The sequence below is a fragment of the Gadus chalcogrammus genome, chromosome 13 (genome assembly GCF_026213295.1).
Source record: "Gadus chalcogrammus isolate NIFS_2021 chromosome 13, NIFS_Gcha_1.0, whole genome shotgun sequence".
NCBI lineage: Eukaryota > Metazoa > Chordata > Actinopteri > Gadiformes > Gadidae > Gadus > Gadus chalcogrammus.
Genome location: NC_079424.1, coordinates 21,236,185 through 21,264,137, shown reverse-complemented (window position 1 = coordinate 21,264,137; position 27,953 = coordinate 21,236,185). Strand labels below are relative to the sequence as shown.

Below are 27,953 nucleotides of genomic sequence, written 5' to 3'. Positions count from 1 at the left end.
AGATGGTAGGCGAAGCTCCAACCGCGAACCCACGGCTTCCCTGGTCTGGCAATTCATCTGGTCGGCCGGCAGGTGGGGGTAGAGAGCCGGACAGGTGTGGGTAGAGCGCGGGACAGGTGCGAGGGCGGTAAGCCTACTGACGACTCTTATCCGCGTCCTTTCCCCGACATGGCAGGGGTAGCACCACAAATAACATCCATAATTTAGTTCTGCATAAAACGACTGTACGATGGCACCCATATCATGTGTAATAAATGATATATCATATATAACTATCATACATATATTCAAGAGCCATTTTTGTGTTCACTTCTTTATTAACAATTAGCCCCTACCTCTCAGCTCACCTTTGAATGTAGCCGGAAAACACTGCGAACAATTAAGGGCAATTTAATAACAAAATGTCAAAATTATTTAAAAATATACAAAGCGAAAAGGTCTCAACAACGACAACATGACAATGAGTACAGCGTTTAAAAATAAAATCTCAAAGACAACAAATCATAAAAGAAAAACATAGGATAATCTTAAAACCGGTGGAAAAACAAAGGAAACTCTAAAGGCCTCGACAACCAAGTTGATGATCAAGAATAAAGGTTTTGTAGAACCAACGGGAGGATTACAGCCTGCTGGTACCTGGTCCAGACACTAAACCAGTTCGTAGAACCAACAGGAGAATCAGCCTGCTTGTTCCAGACATCCCAACAGAGCAGATATACCTAGTGCAGACATCTATCAGACATAGACAGGGACATCCATCCATTCTTTTGAAATTGAGCTTTTCTATGATATACTTCATACAAAAGAGAATTTTGTCCAAAAGACATATAGACAAAGAAATGCCTTTTGTATAAAACGGTGTTGCCAGATGATAAGCATATCCGCGTGTGAGCTTTCATATTTAAGAGTTTTGAAGTATTAAAGAAGTGTGACGTCCCCAAGTTAAATAACCGATCCATCAACACTTTAAATACAATTATTTCAGAACTTTTCGCTGTGATTTTACTTATTAGAGAATGCATGATAAAAGGGGCCTTAAGGCATGATATATTTAAAGCAAACATTCAACCCTACCACACATACATTGAAAAACAACTTAAAAAGGGAATTGTAAGAGTTGACGGGTTCATTCCCCATTCCAAACTGAAGACGTGAAAGTAGCGTTAGAAGCGGTGGTTGTTCAAGTCCTTGTGTTGTGCTGAAGCCAGATCACAAACCTCAGCTAGTTTAAAACCCACAAGGGAGGATGCATCGTGTTCTTCCTGAATCCCTCTTCCCCCGTTAATGATCTGCTACCCAATTATTGAGACGATGAGCCAACATAACGACCTGTGGCCCCGTCAGTGACAGGATGATTATACCCAACGCCAATGGAGGACTCTTGTTGAAGGAAGGTGTAATACGTCTGTCCTCAGCCTCACAGTAGAGCTGCTGAGAAGAAAGGCACCAAGATCCTGAGGTGGAGCGATGTTAGCAAACGCATATTGATAATGAACCGATATAGTGATGACCTCCTCTGAGAAAGTAATGCTAGAATATCATGTCATCATCTAACAGCTCTCACACTCACACACACACACACACACACACACACACACACACACACACACACACACACACACACACACACACACACACACACACACACACACACACACACACACACACACACACACACACACACACCAGAGGAGCAGCCCCGCCCATGTGTGTGTAAATGATCAAAACAGAAAGTGAGCCTGGCTCCAGACCGAGGGGCCACCTGACAGCGCTCCCACAGACCACCACACGCTGTGAGACCCCTGGCTACCATGGGAACACAGTTTGGCCGTTGAAATCTTGACGTTTAATGAGGTAATCAGGGAGGGGCTCCCTGAACGAGGTGAAACCAGGTGATGCTGTCAATGACAGGATCACAACAGCAGAATTGATCTCCTCTTGATTGGACTCACGACAACAGACGTCCGCCACCAAGCCTGCTCGTACTGAACCGAACCGTCCACTAAAGCCGTTATGAAACAGTTACCTTTTCTTATTCTTTCTTTTCTTCAACGAGTGGCGTGTCCGTGTGAACACATGAAGAGCAATTGATCTCGGTGGATCGATCAGATGGACCGTCCAAATCAGTGGAGAAGAACAGCAGCACCACGAGCGACGGACGTGAGACTCGCATGAGAGGAGGATGAGAGGAGGAAGAAGGGCCTGCAGAGAGGAGGCTGTCTCGTGAAGGGGGCCACGTTCACGTCCCCTACGTGGTGACACCGTGGAGCCCCGAGGCGACACAGAGCTGCCCTGAACACACTGAACTGAAGACCCACAGGGGGACGTTTCAATGTGCAGGAGACAAATACATAAAAAAACTCAAAATATAAGAAAGAGCCTTTTAAATGTAATTAAAAGGATGAACAAAAAATTAATCAGAATAAAAAAATAAACATTTCAGCCCCAGAATCGAATAAATCTTTTTTGGCACTTTAATGCGAAATGTCCGGAGCAGTTAGGGCGTGTCAGCTGAGCGTCAGGGGGCAACGGACGGACCGGGGAGCTGGGAGCAGCAGGAGGGGACTCAGTCACACGATGTTGTTGGTTCCCCGGAGGCCCACGCCGCGGGCAAACTGCTCCAGGAGCCCCGAGATGGCTCCGGAGGGACTGGGGGCCGACGACTTGAGGCCCACGGTGGAGCTGTAGGCGGCCAGGAAGAGCTCCCGCACCGCCTCCAGACGGGCCTGACGCTCCGACAGGAAGCCACACCTGGGGAGGGAGGGTGGGGGAGGAAGTGGCGGGGAGGGAGGGAGTAAGGCAGGGGGAGGGAGGGGAGGAGGAGATAGAGGGAGTGAGAGGGAGGGAGGAGGGAAGGGAGGGAGGGGGAGAGTGAGGGAGGGAGAAGAGGGTTTGTCAAAAAGGAAGACATATCGTATTAAAACTACAAATGTTCATCTATTCCTAAAGGTGTGTGATACAGAAACTACCATTGAGTCTGCTACAAGCCCAGTTTTAGTTAGTCTAATGCTTGCAGATCATTTCACTGCAACGGCCTCCGTAGGACAATTCCATTTGGGACCTTTCTCCAGCTGATTTCTGACCAACCAGGGCCTCTCTGCCCTAATTGGGTCAGGGAAGCCATTTGCCTGTCAATCACATGCGTCCACACAGCATTGTCATAGCTGTGTCAGAGGTGTTGAGAAGGGCAATCAATTAGACTTTAGAAATGGCCAGCCCCCCTTGCTGCCCCAGGGAGGGAGGGGCTAAAGTAGTCCACCAACTACATCACCCAATGACCATGAACCAGACCCCACCGCCAGCATGAAGCACTAGCTCCTCCCCCTCCATGACAAGGCAGCGTGCGAGTGAGTGAGCGACTTACTGACTGACTGAGTATCCATGGCGAGATCCCATCATCCATTTTTCGGAACAGAATAAGAAGACTAAAAAGAACCCCTTGCTCAGTTGCTTGGATACCGGTGTATGAAGAAAACACACAGCGTATGATCCTGATACACAGCGTTTGCCATGACACGGAACATGAGCGTTCTCCAGAAACAGCTTTGGAACGGCCTGCGCCACCTGCTCACCACCCAGCTGACACACAGACAGCAAAGAATCCTGCTGCTCACCGCTGAGCCTAGGGATGAACCCATGTGGTGAGCGTTTCCCCTGGGAACAACCTTTAAGAACGTAGGCCCCACCTGCCTGGAACTAATCCACCAATAGGTTCCTGATCAGACCCTCAGAGCCGCTAGCGGCCCCTACTAGCTGCATAGATCATTAAACCGTTCTGTTGCGCTCCTGATGGCGAAAGAGGCTGTTCAACATGACTGGAGGGCTGTGTAACAGTCCAAAGAAGCCCTCATGTGGAAACCCTCTATAGATTTGATGCGTCATTACAAAAGGTCAATTGTAGAGGATTTACTTCAATTTCCCCCTTTTTAGGGGGAGAGTAAAGGCTAAATTTTCAAACCTCAGTAACGTTTACCATTTCACTTTATAATTGAATGCTGCATGATGATCAATCATTCAGCCAAATTAAATGGCCAAACGTGAAGGGGACGTTCCATAGCTCCCAGTGGAGGTTAGAAACACACCACTGAGGCTGGCCTGAGCTCCACACGAAGCTTGTCCTCTCGATGCCAGACCTAAACTCCACACCTCATGGCAGCGCCAGGTCTGGAGGGGAAGTGTGATGTGCATGGTGGCTTCATGAACACAGGCTTGAGCCTCACCATATCTTCACACATCCAGAACAAGGTCCATGACACAGGGGCCACACCAAGGTCCATGACACAGGGGCCACACCAAGGTCCATGACACAGGGGCCACACCAAGGTCCGTGACACAGGGGCCACACCAAGGTCCCTGACACAGGGGCCACACCAAGGTCCGTGACACACGGGCCACACCAAGGTCCCTGACACAGGGGCCACACACCCACAGCTTCTGATGATGGCATGTGATGAGCAGCGCAGCCAGTGTTCAGCTACAACAGGGGCCCACTCACATGCGCCCGCTGGGGCCCTCGTCCTGGAAGCTGAAGGGGAGGGGTGGGTCGTAGGCGGCGGTGGCCACGGCGCAGGAAGAGGTGGAGGAGGCGGAGGCCGGAGGCATGAAGTGGCCGTGGTCATGGATGCTGCCGCAGCCCGACACGATCTGCCAGCTGCCGTAGTCGGTGGAGAGGGAGGAGCCGGAGCGGGGGTACTCCGCCGCTAACCTGGCCACACAAAACCATCTTTACTAGTCATCCTGCCGCTAACCTGGCCACACTAAACCATCTTTACTAGTCAACCTGCTGCTAACCTGGCCACACAAAACCACCTTTTACTAGTCATCCTACCTTCTGCTAACCATGCCACACAAAAACTTCTTTACTAGTCATCCTACCTTCTGCTAACCTGGACACACTAAACCAACCATTACTAGTCATCTTGCCTTCTGTAGCCTACTCACACACCAGGCTCTTTAGAGCCTGGTCTGGTTAAGAGACCGGTCTGGTTAGAGCCCGTTCTGGTTAGAGACCGGTCTGGTTAGAGACCGGTCTGGTTAGAGACCCTCAGGGAGGACTGAGCCAGCTTCAGGCCTCATGGAACTGAGCTCAAAGCAGCAGAGCCTGAGGGAGCTTGACCCCCTGGTGGACTGGAGGTCAAAGGTCAACCGTGTTTCATATGTGGTCTCATTTGTAAAATAAATGTTGAATGTCAACGAGACCAGCCTGGTTAAATAAAGGTTAGGATTCTCAAGAGCCTTGACCCCAGCGTTCTCTGGCCCGTGGCCCTCTCGGAGCTCAGCGAGCTCTTTGATCTGGGACCTCTGCTGTAACTGTGGCCACTACTATCACAGGGATCTCTTTCAGTCTGTTGTGGGGTTTGTGCGTTTGTGTCCTTGCGGCTGACGGTTAGAGCACGTGCTTTGACTGAACACAGGTAAAACAGACCACAGCTCCAGGGTTTACCTTCTGCCAGGGACGGCCAACGGGCTGCTCCCTGCGCGCGTGATGCCCTGCTCCGATTGGTTGGAGGAGGAGGAGCTGGAAGACCGGGCCTCGCCCAGCGGGTGGTACAGGTGATCCTCCAGGTGGGGGGGCTTACTCCACACCATTGTCTGGGGCGATGAGGTGGGGCCCTTCTTCCTGGGAGGGGGGCAGCATGTGGGGGACATATGTTATGTAACGCTGACACCTAGATAGTAACTCACCTAGATAGTAACACCTGAGGGGCCCTCACCTAGATAGTAACACCTGAGGGGCCCTCACCAAGATAATAACACCTGAGGGGCCCTCACCTAGATAGTAACACGTGAGGGGCCCTCACCTAGATAGTAACACGTGAGGGGCCCTCACCTAGATAGTAACACGTGAGGGGCCCTCACCTAGATAGTAACACCTGAGGGGCCCTCACCTAGATAGTAACACCTGAGGGGCCCTCACCTAGATAATAACACCTGAGGGCCCCTCACCTAGATAATAACACCTGAGGGGCCCTCACCTAGATAGTAACACCTGAGGGGCCCTCACCTAGATATTAACACCGGGGCCCCTCCGGTGTTAGGGTAGTTCATTTTTTGCGTTTAAGATACTGTGATTTCTTACCGACGATCCATGGCTGCCTTTGTGAATGCCGGCACACATCAAATTATCGATTTTTGTTTCATACCACCCACAGATAATTCGACCATGAGTTATTCACATCCCTAATAACAACACCTGATGGAAAGCACCATAGATAGTAGGGGTGTAACGATACATGTATTCGTACTGAACCGAATCGGTACGGACGTCACCGTTCGGTGCATGGATTTACACAGAGAATACACGGTATAAATTAAATAAAACTGGCGTGCGAATTAATTAATGCAATGCAGAACTAATGTTAGAAACGCGAGTTCTTCAGGGACAACTAATGGCGCGTTTCCACCGGAGGGTGCGGGTCGGTTCAGTTCGCTAAGGTGCGGCACGTATCACGTTCCACCGCCGAAAGTGGGTGTGACCCGGAGTCAGCCGTACTCGTCTCGCTGTACTCCTCTGTTGAGATAGTCTACTGAGGAGCCTGAAAGGGTGCCGGCAAGTTCGAGCTACACACGTCCTCCGTTGATTGGTCGATAGAATCGCACTTCCGTGAGACAGGGGGATAATAACAAACAGACACATTATCCGCGAGGAATTTCTGCGACGAAAGCTTAGTTTACTGAAGAAAATGTCCCACAAAAGTTTGCCTTCCTTCTTGGACGTCCTACATTGTTGATCTTTGTCCATTGTGCGCGTTCATCTTTTCTCTTGGAAATATTAGCAGGCTACACTGTGTCCGGCTGTTATGAGGTCACAATGCTAACATAGCTGCCACGGCTATCGCCATCCGGTTTAAACCCCCCCCCTACCATAAGGTCACTGTCGGCGGTGGAAACGCGAGCCGTATCTGAGCTGAGACGAACCGCACCTTCACTACCCCACCAAGCCCCACCGAACTGACCCGCACGCTCCAGTGGAAATGCGCCAAAATTCTGTTTACTTTGCACTTTCAGAAATAAGACATGCTGCGTTTTCAGTCTGGAGATGATGTGGGGCCTACTTATTGTTTACTTTTTACATTTTAGATTACACAGTTCAGGCTGTTGCAGCTAGCTCAGGGGAGAGACTGTATGACACTAGGCGGTACAACCTGAGACATGCACAATAAAAAAGAACTGCCTTCTGCATTTTAGTTTTTTCTTTTCCCGCCATTGTACCGAACTCGAACCGAACCGTGATGTCTGAACCGAGGTATGAACCAAACCGTGACTTCAGTGTACCGTTATACCCCTTATAGATAGTAACACCTGATGGACAGCACCCTAGATAGTAACACCTGGTGGACGAAACCCTAGATAATAACACCTGGTGGACGAAACCCTAGATAATAACACCTGATGGACAGCACCCTAGATAATAACACCTGATGGACAGCCCCCTAGATTATAACGCCTGATGGACGGCAACACAAAGGGTCGGTCTAGATTGAACAATGGTCAGGGAAACGTGGTGTTTTCCACTGTGTGTGTGTGTGTGTGTGTGTGTGTGTGTGTGTGTGTGTGTGTGTGTGTGTGTGTGTGTGTGTGTGTGTGTGTGTGTGGCTACCTGGGATGCAGCTCGGCCACGTCGGTGGTAAGGCTGGAGGCTCCGCCCCCGGCCACGCCCCCTCCCATCTCCTCGGTGATGAGGGAGAAGTCGCTGCTCAGGCTGGTCACGCTGCCGCGGTCCCTGGACTCTGTGCACCATCACAACACACAGCATCAGGACCCCCCTACTTAATCTCACACCTTCTAGATCCATCTTATCCTCCCCCCTGCTAAATATACTGCTCCACACTGCTGCTAACAAATGCATCAGTGCACAGGCAACAATTAAAAGACAGAGCATGTGTCAAATTACAGATAAACAAAGTGGCAATTCAGCAATGTATGCTTGAGCAAGAGCATTTTGTCCAATAACACTAAAGGTTTGCAGACAACCTGTGTTTTATTTAGTTTCTGGATTTAACCATTTCATCAGGGCACTCTATCAATGATGCTCTGAGGAGGCCCCGAGAGCCATTCATCTACCCCCCCCCCCCTCCCCTCCGCTGAGGGACCCACTTACTTAACTGGCAGAGGTCATCTACAGTGAAATCATTGTCTTTGAAGTGGGAGTTCTTCCTTCTACGGACACACACACACACACACACACACACACACACACACACACACACACACACACACACACACACACACACACACACACACACACACACACACACACACACACACACACACACACACACACACACAGACAGACAGATGAAAAAACACCAGAAAGAGGCTATGCATATCTATGAGGGAGAATGAGGCAAGAGAAACAGAACTATTGTTCACCCAGACCTATTCCATGGTGGGTTACATAAGCCTGGTTCTCCATGAAATAGCAGATTGATCAGACTTGTGTGAAGGAGATGGAGGGCAGCAGGAAAAGGGCGGACCTACCTGGGCTTCCTAATGGCAGAGAACTTCTCTGAGACAATGTGCTTCAAAAAATTGAAGCAAAAGAAGAAGATCTAAAGTGGGAAAGACAAACAGGAGAGAAGCAGAGATGGTTAAAAACAAGACAATGTGTCCTACATAACTTTTTTGAGTGGAAGCAATGAAATCCTTTTTAAAATCAATATAATCTTTTTTTTTGTTCTACATTGTGAGAAGAATTGACCACTTAAGGGCCAACAGGGCTGCTTTGCTGGTTGATGGGTACGGTCCCGTCTTCTTTATTCCCCATGATGAGCAGTTCGCTGCTATAAAGGATGGGGGTCCACATCCAGGCTCATGGATTGACCATCGATCCTCCCCCTCATCAGTAATCCCTATCCCAGAGCTCGGGGCAAATGTTTTCTGAATCATTGCATGGCAGGGCAGATCCTCTGTAGAATCACAAGCGTTTCCACACCCGGGATCGGGTGTGGAAACGTGTTCTGTCGGTGTTCTGTCGGTTCAGCGGAGAAGTCGCTATGTTTTTTTCATCTTTCATTTGGTTCAAACAGGTCTTTGTCGAGCGAACCGAACAACCTAGAAACACTTCTATGCTGAACCCATCTCTGGTATAGTTGACCCAAGACCCCTTCAAACTCCAACAGACCTCATCCGGACAATAATAAAAGAGCATTGTGGCATGAGGGGGCATGGCTCAGAGCTGGCTGCAGACAGGGGGCGGGGCCGATGCCCAGTGGGGGGTGAGCTTGATGAGGCGACTATAAATACTCATGTGTTGCACCCTCGCCCACAGTGACCTCGGCTTCACGCTGGACTGGCCCAGCGACGGTCAGCGCCCAAGCAGCGCTGCTAAAGAGCATTGGTGAATTGTTCCAATATACATCATACCATGTATGACTTATTGTTTATTATTAGTTAAGGCTAAAGTACCGGCTCCCTATAGTCAGATCACACCTTGAGATTTTTAATGTAGTATACCGTAGCAGTCTGTTACCATTAGTAGTTACAGCTTTTTCATATAGGAGCAGTGTTGTGCCTGAACGCGTTCATTGAACGATAGTTCATGAACTCGTTCATATTTTGGGCGAACGTGAATTGAAGGTACTGTATTACTCCCTGATGAACGTTACTGTGAACTCGTTCATTCTGGTGTCTGTGAACGGCACACTCACTTGGTTTAACTTCGTTCAATATGGGGGTTATTTGTTTATCAACATGCCGGATGCGCGCGCAGAACGCCGTGTTGTTTGACCGGTTGCCATAGTTATCTCTGTGTGGTTGATTTGCAGTTGCAGTGTTGTCAGCTTACTGTTACATTAAACTGTAATCAGAAAAAGCGGTTATATGCTATAGACCCTATAGTATCTGTCGTATAAAGGCTGGGACGAATTTCAAATTATAAATATGTACACTTTATGTTGAAAGTATAGACCGTCGCGATTCCCATTGAAACGAATGGCGCTGTGATTATTCTTCAAAACGAGAGCTGTTAAATTGTGAAAAAATAATTAAACTGTAATCAGACAACACAGTTATATGCTATAGACCCTAGACTAGAGTATCTGTGGTATAAAGGCTAAGATGAATTTCATATTATAGATATGTACAATCCATAAGTTAGTTCTCTGGCTCATAGGACTAGAATGCCTCCTAGAATCATTGCTTGTTGGCCGGAAACGGAAAGGGGGGCTGTTTACGTTTGGTTGTAGTCTTTTCGCTACGTTCTCCAACTCAACAGTAGGGCGAAAATGCGCTAAATGTGCAATAAAACACGATATAAACTGTAGTTCGCTACAATACTTGATTAACCACTCTATTTCATCCTAGACAAACTACAAAGGGGCCTCAATGTTCAAAATACTGGAAAAAAAAAATAGCTTACATTAGGGCTGCTCGATTATGGGAAAAATCATAATCACGATTATTTTGGTCAATATTGATATCACGATTATTCAAACGATTATTTTTGAGTTTGAAAACATGCATTTATTGACACAATCAATTATGACATAGAAACACGTGTAAGTATCCAAAATAAAACCTTTTTCGTGTGTAAGTGCACTGTCTGCCACAACATTCTGAATCTAACATTTGATTTTCATAAAACATTTCATGAATACAATATATTCAGCCAAATGCACTGACGAATGACTCGACTGAAATAATACATTCCCTATTTAATGTCTAGAGAACAACGGTCCCAGCATTTCTCCATAGCAAAGTTAAAAGTCACAAAGCCATTAGCCATAACAAACACATGGCTAATAAAAATCATATTGTTGTTAATCAGAAATACATATACAAGATGTACTTGGCAGTTCTGCTTTAAAGAACTCTTAGTTAAAGTCTGCTATAGGAGCTTGTTATCGTTCATCAAACTTGTCTGTAACGTTACTGAAACTTTAATATTCCACACGGTAGGTCTACTCCAACATGTCTGTCAACAGTCGATGCTGCTGATTGGCGGTTCACTGGCATGTCCCGCCTCCTGCCAACGGCATACTTCCTGATGCGTTCCTGATGCGTTGACGCGTTGAATGCTTTCGCATGCGCGTCTCTTTCATAAACTTTCATAAACTCTCTAGGCCTACTGTCAAACGGAAAATGTCAAATTAATCGTTTCAACTCGATTATACGAGTTTGGAGATCGTTTGACCCCAAAATTGATATCGCGATCGAAATTCGATTAATTGCCCAGCCCTAGCTTACATCAACATATTAAAAAAATGAAATATGAACTGGTTCATTTTTTGGAACTGTGAACCTAGTTCAGAATTTTGAATTATGAACGTTTAACTCAATTAGTTCATTTTAAAATTCGTGAACTGAACTTGGAACTAGTTCACGTAGAAAATCAACTTTCCCAACACTGAATAGGAGTATATTACCATAGCAGTCTGTTACCATTAGTAAAGCTTTTTGATGTAGGAGGAATATATTACTGTAGCAGTCTGTTACCATTAGTCCATCTTTTTGATATAGGAGTATATTACCGTAGCTGTCTGTTACCATTAGTCCATCTTTTTGATATAGGAGGAGTATATTACTGTAGCATTCTGTTACCATTAGTCCATCTTTTAAATATAGGAGTATATTACTGTATTAGTCTGTTACCATTAGTCCATCTTTTAGATATAGGAGTATATTACTGCATTAGTCTGTTACCATTAGTCCATCTTTTAGATAATGGAGTATATTACTGTATTAGTCTGTTACCATTAGTCCATCTTTTTGATATAGGAGGAGTTTATTACTGTAGCAGTCTGTTACCATTAGTCCATCTTTTTGATATAGGAGTATATTACTGTATTAGTCTGTTACCATTAGTCCCTTTTAGATATAGGAGTATATTACTGTAGCAGTCTGTTACCATTAGTCCATCTTTTAGATATAGGAGCATATTACTGTAGCAGTCTGTTACCATTAGTCCATCTTTTTGATATAGGAGTATATTACTGTAGCAGTCTGTTACCATTAGCACAGCTTTTAGATATAGGAGGAGGAATGGTTGGAGGTTCAGAGGGCACTCACCTCCTCCCCCTTGGAGAGTCGATCAGGCAGCATGTGGCTGCAGAGGAAGCAGAGCAGGAGGGATGAGAACCAGGAAGAGGCAACACATGATTCAACCCAGCATGGAGAACATACCAATAGTCATCAGGCAAAACAATTAGACAACAACCCACAGTGCAATACAACATACTATTCAAGCAATAAAATCATTTTAATCATAATTTTGTGTAAAATGGTTGATTGTTTTCTAAGTAGCGTATAATCAGCAGGTTCGTGAGCAGCAAGCCGATATGAACCTTGAAATAAATCCTTAATAAATGTTTTATTCTGTGATAGTGACCAGAACACTGTACATTATCCCTTCCAGACTTATTGTTTATGAATATTGATGTACTCTTTGTTCATATTTATTTAATTACAATTGCTTGGGGGAGACAGGGAGAGAAAGAGCGAGACAGAGCGCTAGAGAGAGCAAGAACAAGAAAGAGGGAGAGGGAGCGAAAGAGAGCGAGAGAGCAAGATGTAGGTTACATTTTTAGCTACTCTTTTTCTGATGAACTGAAGCTGGCGAGCGCTTGAACTGAAACACCTAATTAAGAGGAGCTACACATTCATCACAGACGGAGAGACAGAAAGAGATGAGAGACCAACAGGACGATTTATAGATGGGCAAAAACTCTCTCTCTCTGCTCTGTGAAAGAAATCAGGACATGCTCTCTCCTTGTCTCTCACTCGCTCTCTGAATTACTTATCCCACAGACCAACATCGGCTGGTTCATCAGGCCTTGTGCAGCTCTGCGAGTGGAGCACCATGCAGAGCTGTCTGTCTGTCTGTGTGTGCGTGCGTACCCGAAGAGGAACCAGTCATAGGCGATGGTCAGGTACAGGATTTCCGCTGGCTGAAGGCTGGCATGAACAGCACCATCCTGGGGTGAAGGAAGGCAAAATAACGTGAATATGAAATATTTCATTCCTTTAAACGTGTCCGGCGTCACACGCATCCACAAAGCAACCTGCTTTGGTAAAGCAGAATTGACACCGTGTTTATAAAGTTGAGGCTTGAGGTAGCATGTGGCCTGCGTGTGTTTATGAAAGAGCAGATGAAGGCTAGCCGTGAGAGGATGCTGTATGCTACAACACCAGGAGGGAGACCAGCAGGTAGGGGGAGGACAGGGAGGCTGGTGGGTGATGTGAGACACTTACCGCCCACAGGGAGAGCCTGAGCAGGGAGACAAACAGAGGCGTGCGGTCCCAGCCTGATATGCAATGCACTAGGAGACCACTCTCATCTGCAGGGACAGAGATACAAGAGACATCCCAGCCCAACGGCTTCTTAACAACGTCAAGAACCAGTAGCCTCTGAAACACTAAATGTTTTCACATGCACCAGCCTCTTGTATACTCACACTTCTGTAACAGGTAAATGCTCATTTGGTTGTGTTAAAAAGCCTTTGGCCAGATGAGACGGTGCTGAAAGTTTTAAACTAGATTAAATGAAAGTAGTACATACCATCACTGTTGATGATGTGGAGCAGCAGCTTCAGGTAGTTCTGGGTCTGCACTACCAGGTCCCACGACTAGGGGGGTGTGAGAGAGTGAGTGAGGGATAGGGTAGTCAGGGTCCACAAGCATATATAACAAGGAGAGCAGATCAGGGTTGATACTGATAATATATCTATCATATATAACAAGGAGAGCATATCAGGGTTGATACTGATAATCGATCTATTCATCTTTTCATTTCTAGCATCTTAAAAAACAATAACAATAAAACAAAAGAATAAGCAGGCTTCTTCTAGAATCATGGAGTGATATTTATATTTTATATTTCTGAGATAAATTATATATATATATTTAAAGATATCTATACATATAGATATCTATCAATATATAGAGAGAAATATCTATATACTGTATATATAGGGATAGTTGTGTGTGTGTGTGTGTGTGTGTGTGTGTGTGTGTGTGTGTGTGTGTGTGTGTGTGTGTGTGTGTGTGTGTGTGTGTGTGTGTGTGTGTGTGTGTGTGTGTGTGTGTGTGTCTAAAGACTCACCTGGTATTCGGTCCAGTCAATGTTCAAGTTTGGAGTAAAGCATGTGGGGATCGTCAAAGGAGCGTCCACATAGTCCTGATGGGAAAGAGTCAGGGTTAGTCTAGCACAAGTTAAGTGTTAGGGTTAGCCTGACACCAGTGAAGAGTTAGGGTTCGCCAAACACCAGTGAAGAGTTAGGGTTAGCCAAACACCAGTGAAGAGTTAGGGTTAGCCAAACACCAGTGAAGAGTTAGGGTTAGCCAAACACCAGTGAAGAGTTAGGGTTAGCCAAACACCAGTGAAGGGGTAGGTTAGGGTAAGCTTGACACCAGTGAAGAGTCTGATATAGTGCTGAGTAAGGGTTAGCCTAACTAAGTGTGGGTGTCTGTGACAGATATATATGTAAGGGATAATGTGTAGAACGTCTGACATTATCGGGAAAAATAAGCCAGAACCGGACACTGACGTGAAGCGTCGGTGTCTTGCTTCGCCCTTGTCTTGCTTCGCACACAAAGACAGCCCTTGCTTCGCCCTGCCCACTATACATTATCCCACTTATTACATGGCCAAATTGAAAAAATAACTTCACGTGTATATTTTTACTATTTTTATTTGTTACCAGAATTCGTAGCATTGATCAGCAGAGAATTAGTCCGCCAAAGATGTTGACGTTGCTTAGCAACCGAGTACACTGGGGTTGATAAGTTACCGGACTACTTGCGGAGTGATACGAAAGATTACCAAAAATCCACTTTCCTTCACATCGGTCAATTATACTTAGCAACGGTGAATAAGGTGTGTGCTGCATGCAGTGCTCAACTATTGTTCTTCTGAAGTTTTATTCATTCTTTCTTCCATTATCCTTTATTATTCTCTACAAACTTAGGGACCCATCTCCTTCCTACATTTTTCACCTAGACTAACTATATTTTATATTTTGTAAGACATTCTTTTATCTACTTTTAAAATATTTTTTTTTTACAACGGAAGTCAATTCTCTGACACTTTTACATTTCTGCATTTTTAGCAATCTTTTGCGCTTTTCATTCAGCTGTCAATTTATTTGTTTCCAACCATTAACATTGGTTGGAATGTTAATCCGACCCCGGATAGGCGGATGACGATGAGGACGATGAGGATGAGGGTTTGCATGGTTACATTGTTTACTCCATTTAGACTTTTGAGCTCTGTTCAAATCCCTTCACTTGATTGAAGACATTTAACGCCTCTTTATGTCTTAATCTATGTGGCTTTATTAGAAAAAGTACTCACTATGTACTACAGGAAATGTATGTTCTAGTTATAAAATATAATTCACCGCCGGAAGTTGAAGGGCCCATGCAAGTGAACGGAGCATTCCACGCTATTGAGAAAAGCTGTGTAATATATATATATATATATATATTGTATGCGTGTGTGTACCTGATTCCAATTGAAAACCAGTCCATCGGCCATGTAGTCTCTGTCTTTGTAGTCCTTAAAGAACTCGCACCCTGAAACACACGGATCAAGTTATAAAGTGTTATAAAATTATGAAGTAAAAAAAAAAAACTAAATAGATGGCACATGAAAAATATGAAGCATAGATCTGATTCGCCAGACCCAAAGGAATACCCATTATCGAATCATATATGATCCGACGATTCATCCATTAAAAGTCCCATGGCATGCTACTTTATGGATGCTTTAATATAGGTATTAGTGGGCCCCTAAAACAGTAGTTGAAGACGTTCCCGAAATTCAGCCGAGGAGCCGAATTACAGCCACTACGAGCCAGTCGCACATTGAGATTTCCCCAAACGTGCCGTTTTGGTGTCTGTAGCTTTAATGCAAATTAGGAGGAGAGAGGCGGGTCAAGGAAGAGGTTGGGGGTGTGGCCCTGAGCAGCTTGGGGCAACGGTACCATGCGCTCTGTTTACAGTGGATATATCGCAATGGCGAATGTCTTTGGCCGTGTTCTGTAAATATTCTAGAACACTCCGGGTGCTCTGGCGGGAGTCCTGGAGCTCTATATCTAAATGATAACATATTATACTTAAGCAATAGATCACGACAGGCTGTGGTATGTGCTCATTATACCACTGTTAAGGGGCGTTGTCAGAACATAGCACTGACTGAAGTGATCTATTGCTTTTATACAACGGTTACTATTATGGCAAAACGAAAGTCATAGACACACTACATTTAAAAAAAAAAACAAGAAAGTCAAAGTAGCTGTTTTATTAAAGAATACAAAAAAGTAGTCACTCCTGGCTGCCTTCAAAATGCACGACGGTCGCTATGCAACACACTTTAGCGTCCCTCCGAGAGAAGGCTCGGCTAGAGCGGTTCGCTGGCAATTTATCCTATGGAGCAGTTCACTCGCCGTGTGTCTAAGCTTTCGTCTTGCCTTGCTCACTCCCGGAGCAACAACATTTACATCCTCTCCATTATCCAACATAAGTTTTACTTTGTAACTGTTTCTACTTCCAGGCACGGAGTGATATGCAAACTTTCACAAAATGATCGGGCGTCATAGCAGTTATGTATACGCTCATTATACAACAGTTAGGAACCAATCAGATCGCTGGATTTAGGCCCCCCGTTGTATAAATATATATATATATATATATCATATTATGTATATTATCACGGCCAAAAGCTTTGTGCACCTCGCCATTGCGATACATCCACCGCTCATGGCTCTTAAAGGGGATGGGAGCTGGCACTCTCATTGGTTTATTGCACGTTACACCCAAACCACACCTACGGGTAATTAGGCTACTTCAGACCAAACATTTTTTCGATTTGCGCCGGGCGTAAAGGCCGATATATGCTCTGTTTTAGACGTAACGCGTAAGCACGTAAGATACATAACCCCCCCTTGCGCGGTAAAATATCCCCCCTTACGTGCTTAAGTGCGTCGCCCAGAATTCCTGACTATGCGACTAAAACACTACGGCCCTACGCAGCTCGCAAAGACTGTGATTGGCCAGCTAACCACATCCTTTCAGGAGTCTCACATTTCCGGTTTTACAGCATAATAGCGCCATTTTTAAAAGGCCGTGACAGAAGCGAATGAAGAATTTTGAAGAAGGAGAAGAAGAAAACACAAGAACGAATTATGATAATTATAAATATAAACAAGCCAGCGATTTCCACTTCCACGCCCACAGATTCGTTCGTTGCTCCCCCTACTGTTCTGGCGGAGAATCCCCTTGCAACACGCGCAATCCTTAAGGAACCTTAAAGGAACCGTAAATCAAAACTTGTCTAAAACAAGTCCCTTGTGTAAATTACGTGCTTACGTCTCTGCGTCTAAAACGACCCTAAATCGGCCTTTTGAGTCATTTATCCGCTGGTAAAATAGCAACATCGCCATAGAACCGCCTACAAAGCTACTTGCGTTTGGCGCTTCTCACTAGCGTTTCAGACCTTTCAAATAGGGCCCTTAGACTTTTAGAGGTGACGTTCAATAAATGATTTTCTATCAAAGATTATAACCAGCAAAGATTGAAGGTCATGTCTAATGCAATGCTTTTTGGGGTTGTGATGGTTGCGGGAATGAGGAAATGTAGCTCTATCTATTATTATATTTAGTCATTAAAGGTCCCATGACATGAAAATCTCACTTTATGAGGTTTTCTAACATAAATGAGTTCCCCTAGCCTGCCTATGGTCCCCCAGTGGCTAAAACTTGCGTTTGGTGTAAAACGAGCACTAGCTGTTCTGCTCGCCTTTGAAAAAACGGAGGCTCAAGCGCGCTGATTTGGAATGTCTGTATTCATGACGTCATCAGGAATCTCAGCTCCTCCCCTTACTCTGCCTGGCCCGCCCAGAGACGTTGGCCCGCCAATGAGACACGACCGTGCGAGCGCCACGTGTGTGTGTGTGTGTGTGTGTGTGTGTGTGTGTGTGTGTGTGTGTGTGTGTGTGTGTGTGTGTGTGTGTGTGTGTGTGTGTGTGTGTGTGTGTGTGTGTGTGTGTGTGTGTGTGTGTGTGTGTGTGTGAGAATACACACACTTTAACGCAAGTGTTTCTTGTCGGTTCTTTGACGTGTCTTGTATTTCCACAACGAGACTGTTGTGGGGGTTATCTGAGCCATGGTTGAGAAGGAATTGGGGGAAAGGAACTTTGGCTTTGACTCGCTGAAGTACATGAACTGCGTCATGCCGCCGGTTGCCGCGAGGCACCATCGCCCGGCAGCGGGCAGCCGGCAGCAGGCAGCGCCCGGTTCAGTCGACTTCAGGTTGATGTGAAAGTGGAAGAACCAGAGACGTCTCAGAACCCGACAAAGTAGTTTGTGATTCATAATATCGTCTGGAGGCGCACACAGCTTTTGGCCGTGATAATATGCATTAAATGATATAGATTTCTATGTATTATATGATATTATTTAGATATAGAGCTCCAGGACTGTAACGCAAGTGTTGTACACTTCCTTGTTATTTGGATAACCGTTCTGTCGGACTCTCGTCTCTGGTATTTCTACAACGAGACTCGTATTGGGGGTTATCTCAGCCAAGGTTGAGAATGAATTGGGGGGAAGGAACTTTGGCTTTGACTCCCTCAAGAACATGAACCACGACATGGAGGAGAAAGGGATTGTTGGCGGTGAATGTCTCCCGCTTGAGACCCGCTGAGGGACCACCGCCGGAGGCGGAGGTGCCTAAGCGCTGCCCGGCAACGATCCCTTTCTCCTCCTTGTCGCGGTTCAGTCTACTTCACATTGATGAGGACGTTGAAGAACCAGGAACGTCGGAGAACCCAACGCGGTCGTTTGAGATTCATAATATCGGCTCACACAGCTTTTGGCCGTTATAATATATATTATATGATATAGATATCTATGTAGGCTATATGATAATATTTAGATATAGAGCTCCAGGACTCCCGTGTGTTCTAGAATATTTACAGAACACGGCTAAAGGCTGTGTGCGCCTCGCCATTGCGATACATCCACTGTAAACAGAGCGCATGGTACCGTGGCTGCAAGCTGCCCAGGGTCACACCCTCACCCTCCTCCTTGACCCACCTCGCTCCTCCTCATTTGCATTATAGCTACAGACACCAAAACAGCGCATTTGGGGGAAGCTCAATGTGCGACTGGCTCGGAGTGGCTGTAACTCTGCACCACGGCTGAATTTCGGGAACGTCTTTGAATACTGTGTTAGTTGCCCACTAATACCTATATTAAAGAATACATCAAATAGCATGTCATGAGACCTTTAAATGAAAGACATCGTCAGACATGATTGCTCATAACCGCACAGAAGGGGGGCGGGGGGGAGTGTGTGGACGTTCAATAAATGATTTTCTATCAAAGATTATAACCAGCAAAGATTGAAGGTCACGTCTGATGCAATGCTTTTTGGGGTTGTGATGGTTGCGGGAATGAGGAAATGTAGCTCTATCTATTATTATATTTAGTCATTAGATGAAAGACATCGTCAGACATGATTGCTCATAACCGCACAGAAGGGGGGGGGGGGGGAGTGTGTGGAAGCGTTTAATTATGGGATTTGTGTGAAGGGTGATGGTTGGTCAAACCCATTTTCACGGGTATTGCTTGAGGTTGTGAGAATTAATGCAATCAGCATGCTTGAGGGAAAGATGGTTGGTCACTTTATGTTTCAGTACTGCCGTGATGGGATAGATACAAAATACTGGAGGAGTTTTCCCGTGAATTAATTAATGAATCACCTGGGTAAGGCACAGAGAGCAGGGTAAAGTCTGCATAGCGTTGGGCCTTGTCCACCTTTTCAGAGGACGTTACACTAGGAAGCGAGAGCGAGAGAGAGAGAGAGAGAGAGAGAGAGAGAGAGAGGGAGAGAGAGAGAGCAAACAAAAACATTGAACCGGTCAAATCCAGCCTTCTTCTAAGCATCACATGCACACAACATATGGCAACTTCAAACTTCGGGCCGTGACAGCCCAGTTAAACCCTCTCCCAAGATTCATTAACAGGAGTCTAAAGGTAACACACACACACACACACACACACACACACACACACACACACACACACACAGGAACCTCACAACAGCATTAATTAGTGATCTTATGAGTAGTACAGCTACATATTCTATTGTTTAGCTTTAGCATATCGTCAAAACGATTGTATTATTTCTGTAATGTTATGGCCTATTCTATCTATCCAGTGGGAGCCATCCAAACCATATTCCCCTTTGAATCTAATTAAAATAGTCTAATGTTGAGCGGCCGGGTCATATAATGACATTGTGTATATATACATTTCAAGGAATATTCTCAGCTCTTCATCAATAGCTTCTGTAATAGCACTCCTTTGTATTAAGGCCGTAGCGATGACCTGCATGAAGCTAACAAGGGCCATGATGCTGCACAAGGGTCGCTTCTGTGTGTGTGTGTGTGTGTGTGTGTGTGTGTGTGTGTGTGTGTGTGTGTGTGTGTGTGTGTGTGTGTGTGTGTGTGTGTGTGTGTGTGTGTGTGTGTGTGTGTGTGTGTGCGCTCACTTGAGGCCGAACTTGACCTTCTTGTTCTCCACCATGAGGTCACAGATGTAGCGCACAGACAGGTAGCGCAGCAGCTTGATGTCGTGGCCGCGCACCTTGTCGAAGAGCTGTGATTCACTGTTCCTGTTGGGAGCAAGACATTGAGCCAATCAGTGGTGTTTATATTCATACCAAGAAAACTAATGCTTGAACGACACAAGCAGAAGTATTGTTGTCCACATCGGCCAGAGTCGTCGTTGATGCAGTTACCTGGCAGCACTGTCCTCTTCCAAGACCTCATCCTGTTCAGTCCATGTGTCGTCACTGCCCCCTGCAGGAGATGAACGGGAACAGCATCATCAGCCGGTAGCAAAAAAACGTTAGGGGCGTAGGGGCGTACATTCATATAGGGAACCAAACTGGTCCTTCAGCCTCACGGGAAGAGACCCTGAGGTGATGGGAGACCTTCCCTGGAGGAGTAGCTGTGTGGTACCTGAGAAAATGTAGTTGTAGCCGGTGCGTCCATAAAGCTCCCCCCAGCCCGCCAGCGTGGAGGACCGACAGATGTGCTGCACTCCGGTGGAAGAATAGACACATTAGTGGTTCGTAATCTGAGAATACACCTGCCTTTAAACACAGGTTTTGTAGGCTGTTATAGAGTGTATACATTTGCAGGCACTTTTTTTTTCTTTTATATAACATGAACAAAGTAAACAAATACAAAAGGATAAATACAGTATAGTTGCAAGCAACCATGACAGGGTCCCACTGTTTGACCGAGAGTATGACCGACAGTATGACCGACAGACGTATGACCGACAGTATGACAGAGAGTATGACTGTAAAGCCACAGTATGACCGTATGACCGAGAGTATTACCGACAGTATGACCGACATTATCATTGTATGAGCGACAATATGAGCGTCAGTATGAACGACAAAATGACCGTATGACAGACATTATGACCGCAGACTGCCATGGGCAGATTAGAGTATATTTGAGAAATATAAGTCTTCTGTATGTGGAGGTATGGTAATATGGCATTGGTATGCCTAAAAAACTGGTTTACCAAAAGATAAAATATCAAAACAATTACCAACCATGTTTCTAAAGCATACTGTGACAAAATCCACTGTCAAGCGGAAGTTTGCGAAATTACATGTGTATCGCTTTAATGCCCAGCCTGCTTTGGAGAGATGCCTCGAATCAGAAATGCAACTTCAAAAAGATTCATCAAATTCTCTTTTCAGATATAGACTGGAAATTTGGCATGGGTATACTATGGAATCTGAGCTGAGCATATGTGTTTTACACACAATGTTACAGCTGCTTAAACATCGGAGATATTCAACTATTTCACTGTAATATATATATTTCTGCCATCTTGTCTATGAATATTACTGCTATCAATTTGACACAGTATAGTCCCACAGTCCCCTAGTACATCTGTGCTGAATTTGGAGCCTTTACCACTTCCGGCAACAAATCTTTTGTGTGAGGGTGTTGGTCAAGTTGGAGCCATTGCTTCAAGTTATAATGATCTTCCAATATGGGTCATGCATAGTGCACTTTCTTAGTGGAAATGGCAGCCTGTTGAGGATGTTGCACTTCAAAGGCTTGTTATAGCTCCACTTAAAGTACATTTTGGCCCATCCTTTTTATCCCTACCTCATTTTATCCATACCCCTAATTAATACAAGGAACATCACTATCTTAGGGACACAAAAGAGCATGGAGGAGAAATCTTCAGGCAGGGGCTGAATGTTTTTTTCTATTCAAAACAATATCCAACTCATCGACTGGGTTTGCACTCCACCATGGAGTGTGTGTGGTGTGTTTAGCGGGGGTAGGGTTCAGAGGGGGCTCCACACCTTGCCGTTGAAGAGGATGACCGGGCAGACGAACCTTCCTCTGCAGCGCGCCAGCTTGCTCCTGTTCACCAGGTCCTGAAGCTTACTGATCTGTACTGAGCTCTGAAACCTACACACACACACACACACACACACACACACACACACACACACACACACACACACACACACACACACACACACACACACACACACACACACACACACACACACACAGTAAAGACGTGTTCCAGTGTAGACCAGGGCAGTGTGGTTCCACTCCATGATAACTCTTTGAAAATCAGTAATGAAGGTTAAACTATTGATGAGAATATGTTCTTTATATGGTAACTTCCACAAGTTTCCATGATATCTACTACACTACCCTGCAACAGAAAATGTCAGTCACCATGGCAACAGTAACTTTGCGACTTGGGAACTCGCCACAAAGCCAAACAGATATTTACAGTGAAACAGTTTGCTAACAATTTGTCAAAATAACTGCACTCCCAAAGCTGCAACTCTAACTGAATAAAAACCCTCGTCTGAGATAGCTGCACGTGGTAACAGCGCTAAAGCAAAAACAATCAATGACCCTGGACCCTGGATAATCAGGTCCACAGTGAGGCAACATTACGCATGCTCTGCTATAGCACAAAGGTAAACAAACAGATGAGATTACATTACCTATACATAATACTTCCATTGGTTGGTTATATACTTAATTCTGTTCATGTTTGTTAACTTTGTGCCGGGATACCTAAAAAGAGCTATTCAATATCAACTAGGAGTTATATATACTATTTCCAGCCTTAAGTGGAAACTCAAGGCAGCTGTGTCATCTTCACTTCCCTTTTCTAACATAAGATCCAGGTGACATGTCTGCTACTGATATAAAAATGAACTAAGCAGTAATTGCTATGTTTACGACTAAGCTTACGACACAAAGTTTCTGACATGATTCTGAACACCATTAAAAAACTGGTTTGACCTTCAAGTGAATAACAAAAAGCTTGTTGTGATGTGTGTTTGGTGTCTCTTACCGGTCTCTCTGAGAATCCATGCATTCATACTCCAGGTAGACTATCTGGCGGGGGTAGTGGCCGCAGACCTCTCCATTGGTGTTATGGATGACACTGTACTTGTAGTCTCTTCCAAAGAGCTCCAAGCATCGCTTCTCCACTGCGTCCACCTGATGACACATCAGAGTAACATTAGATCCATCATGAGGGCAAACTAAACGTTGTCTGCGATATTAGCTGAGTAAGTAAAGCAAATCAAACAAGCTACAAACGTGGACGAAAAAATCTCACCCGAGGACTGACTTCTTTTGCTCTGTACTGTATCTTAGAAAACAAATCGATCAAATCCGCGATCTCCTCGCCCTTCTTGATCGAGAGCACTGGAGACGTGAAGCTCCCGGACGAGGAGGGTGACCCGGCCATCATTCTGCCGCGACCCCCCGTGGGCTCCAGGCGGACTGTCCCTCCTTCAAAAACCGCAGCACCGTGTACTCTGGGGCGGGAGGACCGGCCAGGCCATCCCTTCCCCGCCAGCTTCTTCCTGACTGCCCGCTTCAGGGGGGCGGGCTTTCCTCCCGAGTTCAGACCCCCTTTACACGCACCCCGTTAGCCAGCCTGTGAACCAGCAACCCCTGCCGAGTGTCAACACTGTGTGGCTAGCTGTTAGACTGGTTTGTTGCTTGTCTGTGTTAGTCTCGGTAGGATATATATATTGTTAGCGTCAATCTAAACCCACCGCGGAACCACCCGTCCTGTCCCACATCCCAGCTCCTCAGCCCCTGTTCCCACCGCCTCAGCTCCTTAGCCCCTGGTCCTGGTTCCTCAGCACCGTAGCCCCTGGTCCTGGTTCCTCAGCCTCAGCTCCTTAGCCTCCGGTCCTGATTCCTTCGCCTCAGCACCGTAGCCCCTGGTCCTGGTTCCTCAGCCCCTGGTCCTTCTGCCTCAGCTCCTTGGCCCCCGGTCCTCGTCCTTCTGCCTCAGCTCCTTGGCCCCCGGTCCTGGTCCTGGTCCTGGTCCTGGTCCCTCTGCCTCCTCAGGAAACCTCCAGGACTCCTGGCCTGCTCGCGCTCACTCAATGTCACGTGCTCGTGTGGCGGGAGTAGTGACACCGGAAACGACGAGCTGCTGAACGTTCTAAGACTGACCAATAACGGCAATAACGATAATAACGGATCGATGCTGATCAGAAACAACACGACGGAGAAGTGTTGCAATCGGTGCACCGTCCCGAGGTGAGCGCGATCGGTAAACAGGAAGTTGAGAGTAACACGTGACAGGCCTCGCCCCCCTCCGGAAATGACGTATTGTTATAATTTTACGTTTATGAATCAAAACACCATCACTTATGTTTATGAATAAAACAGGTCTTGTTTTATCACTTTCGCTTTATGAATAAAACACGTCGTGTTGTTACCATGTTATGTTTTGGAATAAAAAAACGTATTGCGTTATCACTTTATGTTTATGAATAAAAACACTTATTTTGTAATAATTCTTATTGTTTATACGTTTATGCGAGATAATGTTATTTTGGAGGAATTTTAGAGGCCTTTTGGTAGATTTAAGAACGCACCTAGCCTTAAAACTGATTCCATGAGAAAAGCTGCAGTGGAGGCTGACGATTACGAAAATAAATGGTCCCCAAACGGACAGGGTTTGCGATCAACCAAATAAGAAATTCTCAGACACGTCCTACTACAACTGTCATCTGGTGGTAAGACAGGAAATACCTTAACCTGCAAATATGCCGTCCCACACTTCTGATCTCCCAGATTGTTTTTATTTAAAGAAGCGCGGTAATATTAAAGGTCCCATGATGGCATGCTACTTTAAGGATGCTTTAATATAGATATTAGTTTGCTCCAAACACAGTATTTGCAGACGTTCCCGAAATTCAGCCATGGTGCAGAATTGCAGCCACTACGAGCCAGTCGCACATTGAGCTTTGATCATGCTGTTTCAGTGTCTGTAGCTTTAATGAAATGAGGAGGAGAGAGGCGGGTCAAGGAGGAGGGTGGGGGTGTGGCCTTGAGCAGCTTGCAGCCACGGTACCATGCGCTCTGTTTACAGTGGATGTATTGCAATGGCAAGGCCCACACTGACTTTGGCCGTGTTCTGTAAATATTCTAGAACACTCCGGGTGCTCCGGCGGGAGTCCTTGAGCTCTATATCTAAATAATATGATATTATGCATAGATATCTACATCATATAATATATATTATCACGGCAGAAAGCTGTGTGCACCTCCAGACAATATTATGAATCTCAATCGACTGCGTCAGGTTCTCCGACGTCTCTGGTTCTGCCACTTCCACATCAATCTAAAGTAGACTGAACTGCAAGATGGAGGTGAAAGGGATTGTTGCCCGAGATTGTCTCCCGCCGGAGCCCCGATGCCGAAGCGGGCCGCGTGCCTCGCGGCGGCAACGGACAGCAGGCAGCGGGGCTCCGGTGAGAGACAACCGCGGGCAACAATCCCTTTCTCCTTCATTTCGCGGTTCATGTACTTCATGGAGGCAAAGCCAAAGTTCCTTTTCCCCCTATTCCTTCTCAACCATGGCTGAGATAACCCCCACTACGAGTCTCGTTGTGGAAATACCAGAGTTGCAGAGAAGTTGCCGACGTGTTATTCGCCATAACACCAACAGCAGAACGGTTATCCAAATAACAAAGAAGGGTACAACACTTGCGTTACAGTGTGTATTCACACACGCACACACATGTGCCGCTCACACGACCGTAGCTCATTGGGAAAAGCAGCGAAAGGGGAGGTAGCATGTCCCCGTATGACGACATACGGGGCAAATTTCCAAAACGGAACGTCTGAGCTTTGATTTTTCAAAGGACAGCTAGTGCTCATTTTACACCTAACGCCATTTCTAGCTACTGGGGGACCATAGGCAGGCTAGGAGAACTCATATGAATGTTAGAAAACCTCATTAAGTGATGCCATGGGACATTTAAGTCCCAATGCTAGGAGCTGCTTTCAAGTAGGAAGGAGAAGGCCCGAACAAATCGGTGGCCTTGATGTCCATTGTTGGTCAGGAAAAAACTCTTTCACTATAGGGTTCCCCGATGGAGCCTTCCATCATTCCAGCACCAGAGGGTGGTTGGCCTTGACTGATGGAACATTTCAGGTTTTTTTTGTGTGAGGGCTCTGTGTCTCTTGATGGAGCTAAGTGGTATCCTGTGGTCATGTTGCAGAACATTTGGGGGGAGCTCAGTCATTGTGTATGTTTAACCAAGAGTTACTTTCAGATCAGACTTCCATGGGGGATCATTCAGTGATACAGGGAGTAACGGACATTGGTTGTGATCAAGAGGTGCCTTCTTTACTGTCAGCTCCTTTACATCAGGTGAATTTGAAGTCCCCCCTTGTCTGCTAGGGTAGCCCTTGAGCGGCCGTTGTGTGCGGTTCCCCTGCTGCAGTGCCAGAGATGAACCAGATAGAAGCAGACTTTCAGGAGGTGTTCCCTATGTGGTAATTCGTTCTCTTTCTTTCCCGTTTCTTTCCCTTGCTGGTCTGATGATATTAGCGGTGATGTACACACTCTCAGCTAGTTAAAAAACAATAGGACTATGTGATGAGCTGCTTTGCCGTAAGTGGAGGCGTCCTCAAGGTAGGACTGCAACTGAGGAAAAATGGTTGCCCCTCTCACTTTCCGGAAGGAAATATTGCGAGAGACCCATGAGATCCCTCTGGTGGGCATCTTGGAAATCGGGAAACCCATGAGAAAATCATGACAACACTTTTACTGGCCTATAAATAAACCAAGATGTAGTTAAATTCTGCAAAAGCTGTCACACTTGTAAGATGGTGGGAAAACCAAACCAAACCATTCCCCCAGACTCCTCTAGAACTGCTGCCTGTCTATTTAGAGCTTGTCTCTCGGGTTATGATTGACTAACTACACTTGCATAAGAAGAGAAAAGTATTACCGCCCCTATCCAGGGGCAGTTCCTCTGCATGATATCATTTCTAAGAGTGTATTGGAGGCATGGCTGTCTTTTTCCCACGGGTCGGTCTGCCAAAGGAGGTTCAGTCTGGAGGATCTCATTTTATGTCAGTTGATTTTAAAATGGTTCTCAAAAAATTGGGGATAGAGCATACCACGTCATCAGTCTACCAGCCTCAGTCCAATGTGCCCTAGAGTAGTCTTTCCCAAAGACTGGGTCGCGACCCACATGTGGGTCGCGGGAGATTTGAATTGGGTCGCCAAATTAATTGAAATACATTTCTTTTATTTATTTTTTACACATTAGCATTTGAAGAACTTTCAACAAGAAGCATGGTTTTGTTAGTACTGAATGGTTGTAATGTTTATAACTGATACATTTACTTCTAACATTGTATCTAGTTGAAAGGCTAACGTACATTGTTTGTTTTACTGATGAGAGGAAATAAAAACAATGAGATGTTAACTAAATGCATTTATTTGGTCTCATTTTTAAAGTATTTAATATGTGTATTATGTTTTCAATAACAAGTGCATAAAACTAAGTTGTGATTTATCTCTTCAAAATGGCAAAATGGTTAATATATAAGGGGATGCGGAATTGGCAGTAAAAACTTTCAGGAATGTTCACTTATGCACAAATTAGTTCTT

The 27,953-nt window shown here is 45.6% G+C and overlaps 1 protein-coding gene across 2 annotated transcripts; it reads right to left on the bottom strand.

Annotated features, from left to right (window-relative positions):
- Positions 1 to 283: 283 nt before the first annotated feature.
- On the bottom strand, positions 284 to 24,607 carry mtmr14 (myotubularin related protein 14). Of its 2 annotated transcripts, XM_056606213.1 has the most exons (19): positions 23,637 to 24,607; positions 23,367 to 23,515; positions 22,345 to 22,453; positions 20,966 to 21,041; positions 20,743 to 20,803; positions 20,494 to 20,616; positions 19,703 to 19,776; positions 15,443 to 15,513; positions 14,042 to 14,116; positions 13,499 to 13,565; positions 13,192 to 13,277; positions 12,838 to 12,914; positions 12,010 to 12,046; positions 8,482 to 8,552; positions 8,102 to 8,160; positions 7,601 to 7,730; positions 5,444 to 5,620; positions 4,496 to 4,705; positions 284 to 2,751 (listed from the first exon to the last, which is right to left on the bottom strand). In XM_056606213.1, exons 1-19 carry the CDS (start codon positions 23,769 to 23,771, stop codon positions 2,571 to 2,573), a joined length of 1,968 nt encoding a protein of 655 aa, XP_056462188.1. In that variant the 5' UTR covers positions 23,772 to 24,607; the 3' UTR covers positions 284 to 2,570. The 2 variants fall into 2 exon arrangements, with proteins under 2 accessions (XP_056462188.1, XP_056462189.1); XM_056606214.1 differs by lacking the exon at positions 4,496 to 4,705.
- Positions 24,608 to 27,953: the final 3,346 nt, after the last annotated feature.